We start from the raw sequence: 12,749 nt of genomic DNA, 5'->3' as shown, positions 1-12,749 counted from the left end.
CGTTTCGATACAATTCAGATGTTTCGTCTTGTTAGAAAAAAACATTACTCTTTATAGATTAATTTTCTTGGACTACTGTTCAGAGTACAATATTTACTACACTCTTAAGAGTATAATAAATGTTTTTGTGTATACATGATTGCTGTACATTGTAAAAGAATATCATTTGTTGCATATCAGAAATTGTTCAATTCGGCATTCAATAATTCGAATTATTGGATAATTCAAATAAATGTTTATTCCCCTTGGAATTGTTACTTCTATATTAACCAATGTTAAAAAATCACATTCATTCGAATTTTTGAAGCTCACATTTGTATAATTAGAAGCCAAGACTTCAATATTATTGACGAAAATAGGGTCATATCTGGAATTCTAGAGTAATTCCTAAATAGTTTTGCAGTAACCCCGGTTAATAATGATTCCAAGAATTCAAATTCTATTTTTAAACTTTATAGTGCTAGACCAGCGATGACCAAAACTCGAACTGCAGTGATTACATGCGACAAATAGCCTATGAAGTAAGGAGACGAAGGAAAGATACTTGGCATGAAAACTACAACCAGTGGTGGTTCCTGTACGAACATCTTGATCAATCCCGCGGTTAAAAATCTCGAGCTTTGCTGTATCAAAATGTCACTGCTGTCATCAAGAGCCAGTGAATAATTATACGATTTTTCTTGCTTCTTTTTTTTTAACCTTCCTCTTGAATATAATCAGGAATTTTCTAAATTCTGCTCTCGGTACTTGGTCGAGAAATTCGTAGTTTTTCAAAATTAAAAACTTCTTATGGACATTTGTTTCTCGGAAAAAATCAATACTTTCGCGTCTGCGCACATCTCACAATTTACGAGATATTGCACAAGGTCAGTTCCGCTCCCCAATCAGATAAGAATAACATGAATACTTATGAATAATTTGAAGTTAGAAATATGGTCCAGCATAAAAAGTCGTATGAAACTTGCCTATAGTGGTAATTAAGACGCTGGTATGAAAATTATGAAACTCGCTTGCGCTCGTTTCATAAACATACTCGCGTCTTAATTACTACCATTATAGGCTTGTTGCATGATGTACTATTTCACGATATTTTCTTACCTTGTAAGGAAATTTATTTCAGTATTAAACCATATCACTTGAAAATTGAAACTGAAAAGTTCCTGTATCATGATACATTCAGCTCTAAGCTTGGCACTGTAAAATGTTAGAAATGTCTGTTTTGCGCAAGAAGATGTTCTTGTCAGTCTGTTCATTTAGCGTGCTCGAGAAATATAGGATCTGTAAGTGATCCATCTTTTAACATTATATCCATGTCAAAGTGATTGGGTCATTCTTCAACAGAACACGGCCTATATAGACCTCAATCAATCATCTGTAGAGAGAGTAACTTCGATTTCTTGGGAAGCGTACTTGTCCCACTGAAAAGAATCATGTACTTCATGAAGGGAATGTTACTATATCTAGCGAGATCAATGTTCTGGAGTAAAAGAAGTTTACTTAGGTGACAGCATATCGCAATTTAAGAGACTTCTCTGTCAACACACACTTCAAGCATTTTACAAATATGCTTCAAATTCTGTTACTCTAAAAGCTGAACTTGTTTATACTGTAAACGCTAGGGGAAATTTCATTTTAGTTACTATTTTTAGTTCTTATTTTTCCAACAGTTTGACAAATGACGCTATCCTTGAAATGATATGAAAAGAGTTTTGAGGCTGTAAGGACCAACGAGAATACACTTTCTTATACTGACTGATTATAAATCAATATCTCTGGGGTTACAAGTTACTATATTTAGCATGACGTTGGAGGAAAACAGCTTGTTGACATTTTGCAATTACCGTTAATTTTTACTACGTCGTTATCAGAATTAAAGAGAACGTGCTATGATACAGCAAAAATGTCTTAAGACGTTTTAAAGGTAATACACGTTCCTGGGATGTTTGACACCAGAATAATAAATGCGCAGTAAAATGCAGCTAGAACCGAAATTTTCTAGCTATGCTGCTCTATAGGATTGTTTACACTACAGGATAATTTACTCAACTCAGAGCAGAGTAAAAAAAAGTTCCAAGAATAAATCTACCTATATAGCTCTACGGCCTATGTACAGTAGTGGCAAAAAAAAAACCGGACCGAACCTTGTAGCTGATTTCAGAGCCTTGTTCGCTCCAGAGCACGATAAACTGGTAACTAAGACTTTCGTGGATCGAATCCTGCCTGGGTTGGGAACTTTTTTTTGTTCCTTATTCAAAATTTATTCCCAATACTTTTCGATTGCTGGTAAAATTCATGTTTTGGGAATAATAAGTCAATTAAGTAGTAAAATATCGCTGCAATCGAAAATTATTGGGAATAAATTTGAATAAGGAACAAAAAAAAAGTTTCCTTCCCAAGGCAGGATTCGAACAATGAAAGTCTTAGTTACCAGTCTATCGTGCTCTGAAGTGAACAAGGCTCTGAAATCAGCTACAAGGGTCGGTCCGGTTTTTTTCTGCCACTATTGTACACTTAACTACCAAGGTAGTGCTGTGGCTAGGCTTAATACGACTCACAAGGTTGGACAGAAAAAGGACGCGTCAATGCAGGTGTTTTGATGAAAGAGGATTTGAAGAAAGAAAGTGATTATCGGTAGGGACTGGACCTCAAAAATAGAAGGGACACACGTAAAGTTGTTGAAGGAACTGATCAGAGAAAAAAAAATGCAAATTTGGAGATTTAGCTGATAAAATCATGAAAATATGCTACAATATATGTACATCAGTCTAGTCTTATATGCAATAACGCCTCAAATACGAGGCGCGTCCATAAAGTAACTTTCCCACGATCAATTTCAATCGGCCCTATGCCTGTTCATTCAAAAACTTTATCACCGACAGCACTTCACACTCGGCGGGAGCTGGAATAGGAACGTCCATCTTCAACCAATGCAACGAAGCTACTGAGAGCACTCGGGAAGTTCCGCTAGCGCATGCGCCATGCCAGGACATTACTTTATCACATACACGCAGTCGCTTCGCGCAACATACAGTTTGCTAGCTGTGGAACGAGTGGGAAAGTTACTTCATGGACGCGCCTCGTATGTAAAAAAAAATATGCACAATTATCTTTTCACATTCGTCATCATAGACTGTCAGAACGTGTAAAAATGTTTTTGCTTGTCTTTCAACTGGACAGTAAAAGTATGCATTTGAATCTGTGAGAATTAATGGGCACTAAGTGATATTTTTTTAGTAAAGTGAGTTATACAATGTTTCTTATATTTTAAAGAGAGCCCTATCGATTGGTAATGAAAGAAACTACCTACAAAAATTGTGTAAGGGAGTAGATTACAACCTTTTCTTTATAGTTGGTGAAGACACGAACTGTAGCTGCGTTCAATTCCAGAATTTGCATCAGCTGACTTGGCACTGACTGCATTTATGTGACAAATAAATTAATATATAACTGATGGAATAAACTTTAGTACACTTTCGAAGTTTATTTTGTTAGCTTTTCAGGATTTCTTTGAAATTATTTAGGAAAACAGTAGTTTGGAATTGATTCTGAAGAACAAGATCAGTTAATACTTTCTTGGTAAACGTAAGACTCAGAAATTTATAGAACTTTCGTAAGTCTTAATTTTATACCAGAGGAAAGGGTTTTCACTTTTGGTCTCAGGTTGTATTCTTGGTAGAGGACAGTCGTTGTTTGATTGCGATAGGAACTTTGGCCTTACATAACATGCTCTTATTTTATGATTGCAAAAATTACAATAAAATAATCTGATGTGCTAATGTATTGTCTTAATTAGAATTGAAATGATCTAAATAAAATACATTAATTTATTATTGTAATGACGTTAACGTTGTCTAATCTGTTTAGCATTATGTCCTGTTACTATTTCATAGGTTGAAATTTAATTTTATGCTTGCAAAAATGACAAAAAAGCAATCTGAAGTGCCAATATATTGTCTGGTACTTTAATGTAGAATTGACAGGAAATAAGTACAATGAATTAATTTTTTTCTCCAACTACAGATTTTTGAAGAGGTGGAAAAATTCAAATATCTTCGAGTAACAGTAACAAATATAAATGACACTCACGAGGAAATTAAACTCAGAATAAATATGGGAAATGCGTGTTATTATTCGGTTGAGAAGCTTTTGTCATCCAGTTTGCTGTCAAAAAATCTGAAAGTTAGAATTTATAAAACAGTTATATTACCGGTTGTTCTTTATGGTTGTGAAAATTGGAATCTCACTTTGAGAGAGGAACAGAGATTAAGGATGTTTGAGAATAAGGTTCTTAGAAAAATTTTTGGGACTAAGAGGGATGGAGTTACAGGAGAATGGAGGAAGTTACACAACGCAGAGCTGCACGCATTGTATTCTTCACCTGACATAATTAGGAACATAAAATCCAGACGTTTGAGATGGGCAGGGTATGTAGCACGTATGGGCGAATCCAGAAATGCATATAGAGTGTTAGTTGGGAGGCCGGAGGGAAAAAGACCTTTGGGGAGGCCGAGACGTAGATGGGAAGATAATATTAAAATGGATTTGAGAGAGGTGGGATATGATGGTAGAGACTGGATTAATTTTGCTCAGGATAGGGACCAATGGCGGGCTTATGTGAGGGCGGCAATGAACCTCCGGGTTCCTTAAAAGCCAGTAAGTAAGTAAGTACAGTAAAACACAAAATTTATATTTACATTCAATTTTTAAAAACAGTGACCCATTCTCTGTCTCTCTGAAAAATAAAATAAACGCAAACATTAAAAACCTAAGTTTCCGACACTTTTTTTTTCAATTTACAGGGAACCACACAGAGTGAAGTCAGTTCCTTTCATGACCCACCAATTCATTTGAATTTTATGAATCCTGGTCCTAGTGAAAGTAATTTTTGTTCATGTAGTTGTTTACGAGGCAGTGATTTTTACTTCGTCTGTACTACGTGTGTGGAGATTGCTAATAGCCGGTTTCTTATTGCTCAGACAGTGAAGATAGCGAGACTGAAGGGGGCCTGGGCAACGTGACCCGAATGGTAATGCGACCCCCTGGCCAGAGCGGCAAGGCCAAGCGTGGCCATCTCTGCTTCGACGCTTCCTTTGAAACCGGTAAGTCTGTTTGTACGCAATGCATTTCATCCTGATCGCCATTATCATCCTCATTCTTTACATTTTAAGCACTCTTTTTCTGATAGTTGCTACACAGGGCATTCCAGCTTTCTTAAATGGCCTTTCTATGCTGTATACCAGTGACGTCAAAGCAAGTGCATTTTTCTGACCTTGACGTCGTGCGCGGACATTAAGCGCTAGGTATGCTAGGAGGAATAAGCAGCCTGTTGGATTAAGAAACTAGTGCTGCACAAACTTCAAAGGGAACGTGAAATTTTATGTCGTTATTTTTATATGGCTTCTTTCTGTTTGTTATTTTCTATATTGTCTGTAAAACAAAAGTACTAACACCTATTTCTTAGCCTAATATTGCAGTTGTGTTTTAAACGTTAATAACATAATAAAGAGTAAAGAAGGAATATTCACAAAAATTCCATAATAACTACTACTATACTGTACTAAGTGAATTAAACACAAGAAAGTGTTATCCCAAAGAAAGACACTGATTATGACATGATAAGTTGAAACAATTGATATCGATAGTATCTTAAGCCTTATAAAAGTAATCAAAACAATATTATAGTACAAAGCAAAGTTGTCTAGGTATATGTTTTAACTGTAACTAATATTACATATTAAAACTCCTATCGCATTATTCTTTTAGGTGATATTGGTGCGCAAGTTTCTGTTATCAGAATATTAAATTATCTCGAAATCTGCTGAAGCTATAGAGCTGACGTTTTACCAACACATAGGCACATATCTTTTGTTTGTGATGTAACAGTATTTGCTTTGTTAATTCATTTCCTTACTAACATATTCCATGCGAATATTTTCAAACATTTTAATACACTATCTTCAGTAATACGTATTTACGATATATTAGATTTACGAAAACATTGTTTTAGCACCTGTAAGGCTACTAAAGAAACATATCTGAAAATTTCACTTTTCTGTAAAAAAAAAAGATGAGAAAATATTCCATTTGAACAAAAAAGCAAACTAAATACTTGTGAAAAATGAGCACTAAAATTAAAACTTACATTCTTATTATGCACTTATACTTCTCAGACAAATCTAAAAATTAACATGGATACAGTTTTAATAAGTTGTCTTCCCTTTATCCATTGAATCAGTACTGGCCATCCCTGTATGTAGCTCGACCAAGCGGCATATACTACCTCTTTCGTCTGTCTCTTTCCTTTCCGCTGTAAAGCGCTCAGGCTCTTCTGAGGTCTAAAGCGCGCGCTTACTCCTATGGGCATCAATTGACATGACCGCTGTATACCTTTGGCGCGTTTCTTTGAATATCCCAGTGATATATTATGTAACTGAAGATGTCGTTTCCAAAACTCACCGAGTTAAAAACCGACATTTTTTTTTTTTAACATTTTGATCCTCAGCTTAATTACAGAATTTTTTTATTTATGATATCCGATTAACATTACGCAATCAATATCAGGCCATATTATCCATTCCTCCTCATCGTACATCTTTCTATTCACCCTCTTTTACAGTGTCTTAAGGTGAGACGTACACAGCATACATCTATGAAACCACACTCTGAAAAACATATTTAAAACGCCTCACACAGCATATTGGGTACGTCTACCGAGCGAGATGTAGAGGGTGATTAGGAATTTGACCAAAATGGCACAGTGAAAACGAGCAGAAATAAACCAATCCTGGATATTAATTAATGTATAATAAAAAATCATTAAATGATAAATACAAACAAGTATAAAGATAATATATACAGTAAGGTAACAGTAATAATACTTACTTACTTACTTACAAATGGCTTTTAAGGAACCCGAAGGCTCATTGCCGCCCTCACATAAGCCCGCCATCGGTCCCTATCTTGTGCAAGATTAATCCAGTCTCTATCATCATATCCCACCTCCCTCAAATCCATTTTAATAATATCCTCCCATCTACGTCTCGGCCTCCCTAAAGGTCTTTTTCCCTCCGGTCTCCTAACTAACACTCTATATGCATTTCTGGATTCACCCATACGTGCTACATGCCCTGCCCATCTCAAACGTCTGGATTTAATGTTCCTAATTATGTCAGGTGAAGAATACAATGCGTGCAGTTCTGTGTTGTGTAACTTTCTCCATTCTCCTGTAACTTCATCCCGCTTAATAAATAATTAATTAATTAATAAAAATGAATATGAATAACAAGAAGACAGTAACTTTCCTGAAACTATATTCAACTGTGCCACATACAAATGAAAATCTACTATCGGCTCGTGATAAAGGAGAAGAAAATATGTGTGTACGTATCCCTGTACAGTACTGCAACACTTTAACTACCAAATAGGTAAACGAGAGAAGGAGTGTTCCTACCAATTTCTAATTCAAATATCTATTCATTACCGCTATACGAATCTCAAGGTACTTCTTTTTCTAATCTGGAACATTCTAAATGACCAAGTCAGTACTCGCTTCCGAATATCTATCTCCCTTGCTCTCGAACTTGCGAGTATCTATCTCCATTGCTCTCGAACTTGCGAGTATCTATCTCCCTTGCTCTCGAACTTGCGAGTATCTATCTCCCTTGCTCTCGAACTTGCGAGTATCTATCTCCCTTGCTCTCGAACTTGCGAGTATCTATCTCCCTTGCTCTCGAACTTGCGAGTATCTATCTCCCTTGCTCTCGAACTTGCGAGTATCTATCTCCCTTGCTCTCGAACTTGCGAGTATCTATCTCCCTTGCTCTCGAACTTGCGAGTATCTATCTCCCTTGCTCTCGAAATTGCGAGTATCTATCTCCCTTGCTCTCGAACTTGCGAGTATCTCTCCCTTGCTCTCGAAATTGCGAGTATCTATCTCCCTTGCTCTCGAAATTGCGAGTATCTATCTCCCTTGCTCTCGAACTTGCGAGTATCTATCTCCCTTGCTCTCGAACTTGCGACGATCTATCTCCCTTGCTCTCGAACTTGCGAGTATCTATCTCCCTTGCTCTCGAACTTGCGAGTATCTATCTCCCTTGCTCTCGAACTTGCGACGATCTATCTCCCTTGCTCTCGAACTTGCGAGTATCTATCTCCCTTGCTCTCGAACTTGCGAGTATCTATCTCCCTTGCTCTCGAACTTGCGAGTATCTATCTCCCTTGCTCTCGAACTTGCGAGTATCTATCTCCCTTGCTCTCGAACTTGCGAGTATCTATCTCCCTTGCTCTCGAACTTGCGAGTATGTCTCCCTTGCTCTCGAACTTGCGAGTATCTATCTCCTTTGCTCTCGAACTTGCAAGTATCTGTCTCGCTTGCTAGCGAACTTCCAAGTGTAGCTGTTTCCCTTGCTAGTGACCTCCCGAAATATCTTAATTGTATCTCCTTCCATTTCCCTATCGACATTCACATTTTGACACTGCTTTGGTTTTCCGTGGTTTCCGTCGGGCGCTAAACAAAAAAATGTCGGGATGGGATCTAAAATAAGTGGGCCTCGGATCTATTCCCTTCATTAAAAACTTTTTCTTCTACCATCTTACAATTTTTTTGTCCTAAATTCTCTTCGTTCAGTTTTCCGGATTGAAGCGGCCGTAAAAAATTACAAGGAATAAAGATAGATATAATGTTTTGGCAGGTTGGTTAAAGAATGGACTAATCTCAAAGTATCTAACAACATAAGAACTTGTATTTCACAGATATAGCCCAACATCGGAATCCTTTCAGCACTATATTCATATGCAATCTGGCAATGATTCAAATTTACATTTTTCATTCATATTTAAGTAAGGCAAAGACTGAACATCAGAATTTAATTAGTAGTATAATCTACATTCAGATTCCATGGTACTTCTTAATATTTAGGATTCTTAATCATCTCTTCATACATATTAACAACCAATTTCAATCATTAACATCAAAGCAAATCAGGAATAAAAATTATATCTCATTGTCATTCCTGGCAAGAGTAATTCCCGATGTACAGTTATCATCAGAACAAAAGTTGAATTACCAGGGCAAATTGTAAGATTACCAATTTACAATTTAAATTTAGTCAAGCCAATCATTAAACCTAAACTTTGCCGTGGCTAGAATTCACAAACTCTGAAATGATGGATTTATGATACTTAATACCTTACATAACCGATGTGGTTATCAGATTCTCAAGAGGAGATGAAACTATCTCCACTCCAACATGATGTTCCGTACTCGAAGCAACGACTCTCAGCCCCTTGCGTAACCTAACACCCAGCTGGAGACCGAAGCCAACATCGCGCATGCGCGGAAAATTAAAAAAACATATCAAATCGTCACAACGGAAATCGAAATTTTGAATATCGCATACTATCGGATTTACAAAGAAACGGAACATTCACATACTATATCGTTACAGGGCATTAATTGCGATAGTCATTCTGCCATCAATAGGTTCGTTCCAACAAACGGTTCATGGATCAGTTCATGTACGGTTCCTGTACCATCTTATGCGCATGCGCTAGTTGAGCATCTGCTATGGGATTGAAACTGGACTGGACTCTGTCGGAACGCTTTCGCTGATCGTTATGTACTAAATCCAGAGATGCTATAACTGTGATCATCTTTGCTAAGAACGGGATGCTTAATCATTATCGTTTCGCAGCTAATTCTAATTGCAGAAAATAGAATTACGATCATTTTCTATAAAAAGATGACAAAAAATATGGAAGGCAAGAATTCCGCTAATTCAATGTCGTGTACTGGGGGACTCTCATCTAAAAATAGTTCTTTTTTTAATTATTAATGTATGTACGTTATTTATTATATTTTTAATCAAAGTTGCATGTTGAAATTGTAATTAACTGTTTCAATACCCAAATAATTTCCATTCCCTTTCTTTTTGGCGAAAATTTAAATTAAATCTCTAGTTTTATTATTCGTCTGTACTGTCACTTTTCATCTTTAACCTCAATGATGTGAACAGTCGATTATGTCTTTCTTCAGTATCCAGGAGACGTTGGTGAGCTTATGCGCATGCGCGTCTTGCGAACTCTTCCGTACATGCCTCAATCCACGGACTATTTCTGACCGTTCCGAACCCGTGTCAAAAGCTTGTTGGAACGCCCGACTGCAGTATATGTTTCCGGTTCAGGACTGGTTTGGATTGTGTTGGAACGCTTTTTTTGTACTGCGCATGCTCACGATGGTTACGGACGGTTCCTGGCTGTTGTTGGAACGAACCTTATATATCATTATCTGCCCCAGGCTAACTTCCTCCGTGCTCTTATATGTGCTTACAATGTGAATGTAAATTAAAAAAATATATAATTTTTTTGCAACTAGATTAATAATTTAAAATGACGGACTGCTCTGAACATGCTTGCTTGAATAACCATTATTATAACAATTAATTTTCCAAGAAAATTTGAATTTAATGTAAAATACAGGAATTAAAACTCCAAGCTCAAATATATAATGGCTTCAAGGCTGGAAATCTGGTTATAATGCGTGTACGTGTTCCAAATTATCATATACAGTGGACTCACCTAAGTTCGACAGAAGAGAATTGAAAGTTCTGACCAATTAGGGTAGTGGGTGTGGCAGGTGAAATGAATACAAATTCTTATTGGTTATCCATCAACGAATACACCAACTGTACTTGCATTTCCTGCCAGTCCCGAGACTTGTGTATGTGCTTCTACTGTCCAAATTTCACGAGAGGATCCCTGCGAGGGGAATATGGTCCTTGCGGGGTAAGAGGAGAGAGTGGGCCAGTAACTCGGCGTTCTTGAAGGAGCAGGTGGATGGGACTGATGTCATTGGCCGGCTGGGACAAATAAGACTCAGTCAATGGCCGGCCGGTTCCTTGTCGGGGATATGTTATCAGAGTGGGGGAAAAACTCACATTCCTTCCTCGGATCTTCTCGTGAAATGTAGTACTACAGCTTGCCCAAGTCAAGTCTGCGAGTGGAGATACCGGAATGGAATGTAGAGGAATGTAGAGGCAATACACAGGTGCCACATAGGTCATTTGAGGCTCAGATTTCAAAGTGTGTACATCGTTTGAAATACACTACGCAGTTGTCCTTGTCTTCAGAAAAAGGCAAGCTCTGACCTCATGCAACTTTCTCTCCTATGCCCACGCTTGCCAATCGGAACGCCAAACCTCACTGTCGAGAGTGTGTCAAGCAGAAGTAAAAGTACAGTCTATTTCAAAGTATCTGGTTCTCGTAGTGCTCTATGAACTGAAGGGCAGTAGGAAAACTTTACTGTCATATGTGACTGTACTGGTCTCCTCTCGTTACCGCCTCCTTTCACTACAAACCTGCCTCCAATTTCCCCTCTCGCCTCGCAGACTTAACTTTGTCGAGCTGATGCGCTTCTACTGTCCAAATTTCACGAGAGGATCCCTGCGAGGGGAGTATGGTCCTTGCGGGGTAAGAGGAGAGAGTAAGCCAATAACTCTGCGATCTTGAAGGAGCGGGTGGATGGGAGTGATGTCATTGGCCGGCTAGGACAAACAAGGCTCGGTCAATGGCCGGCCGGTTCCATGTCGGGGATAGGTTATCAGAGTGGGGGAAAACTCACATTCCTTGCTCGGATCTTCTCGTGAAATGTAGTACCACAGTGGGTTTCGACAGTTCCGTCTCACAAACGGTACAATTCTCAAATAGAAAAAGAAGAGTTCATTAATTCAAAGTCAGTGATCAATATGGAAGTCCTAATCAATAAAATATTCTGTTTTTCTTTAACAAAAGTATAACTACAAGACACAGGACCAATTTCCATTCAAATGGCAAACCCAATTCTTAGTGCCCGTGTAGGGGCGTGTCTAATTCCCCTACGTAAGCAGTCCAACTATAGGATGTCGAACTTGATTTCTGTCGAACTTAAGATCTTCCACTGTACAAGGTGAAAGGGAACCTATGGCTTTATTTCATGGTGTATTTCACTTCTGGTAGCGTGGAAGGCAAGGTCTCGTGACCTTAATTCTACAATAATAAATAAATACTGATGCTATTACAGGTAATAGATCAACTAAATGGAAATTGATTTGTCAAATAAGTTTTTGATTAAACCAATAGTTTTGAGAATACCAAATGTAACATGTTGCAACGCTGCAAAAATAGCAGTGCTTCTTGAGACCATTGCTCCGTAGTGGGAGAGAGTGTGACTCCAATTATTTACTCCGCAAGGCTTGCGAGAGGAGAATGTAAACAAAAACGTCTCATCAAATACGTTTCGATCAAATTACTTTAGGTCAAATCGTAAAGTATTAAATGAATTAATTACGCATATTGATTGGTTTTTAACATTACTTTTTATGCTGTAACCTCTTTAACTCCAAATTTAATACCATGAAACGTATTTTAACATTCACACTACCTGTTGATTTTTCTGCTTTTTATGTCATTACAAAATAGTATAAACTGTATTTAGTATTTACATTGAAGATTCCTTTACATTTTATGAAAATCAAAGCAAAATCATTACGAACGCACATTCTGTAACTCAATTTACATTTAATTTATTATCTTTGAAGAAATTAAAAATAAATTAATAAAAAAATGAATTTAGAGTAATGTTAAGTAATACATTTAGTGTTAAGTATATACATTAAAATGTGGTTGAACAGTTCAATGCGCAGAGAGCTACTTTAGAATTTAAAAACAGAAAGTCGTATTTTTTTAAACAAAAATGACAAACTTCACTCCTATGT

General features: G+C 37.2%; 1 protein-coding gene across 1 annotated transcript in view; it reads left to right on the top strand.

Moving 5' to 3' along the window:
- Positions 1-4,856: 4,856 nt before the first annotated feature.
- The window catches only part of LOC138707765 (cytosolic carboxypeptidase 6), a 1,502,040-nt gene continuing 1,494,147 nt past the window's right edge, over positions 4,857-12,749 (top strand). The window contains exons 1-2 of the mRNA XM_069837635.1: positions 4,857-4,925; positions 4,958-5,099. Of these exons, the coding sequence (XP_069693736.1) occupies positions 4,857-4,925; positions 4,958-5,099 (211 nt within the window). The remainder of the gene's footprint in view (positions 4,926-4,957; positions 5,100-12,749) is intronic.

Source organism: Periplaneta americana, chromosome 10, assembly GCF_040183065.1.
Source record: "Periplaneta americana isolate PAMFEO1 chromosome 10, P.americana_PAMFEO1_priV1, whole genome shotgun sequence".
NCBI classification, from domain to species: Eukaryota; Metazoa; Arthropoda; class Insecta; order Blattodea; family Blattidae; genus Periplaneta; species Periplaneta americana.
The sequence above is the reverse complement of the archived record's forward strand: the minus strand, read 5'-3'. Positions and strand labels throughout refer to the sequence as shown.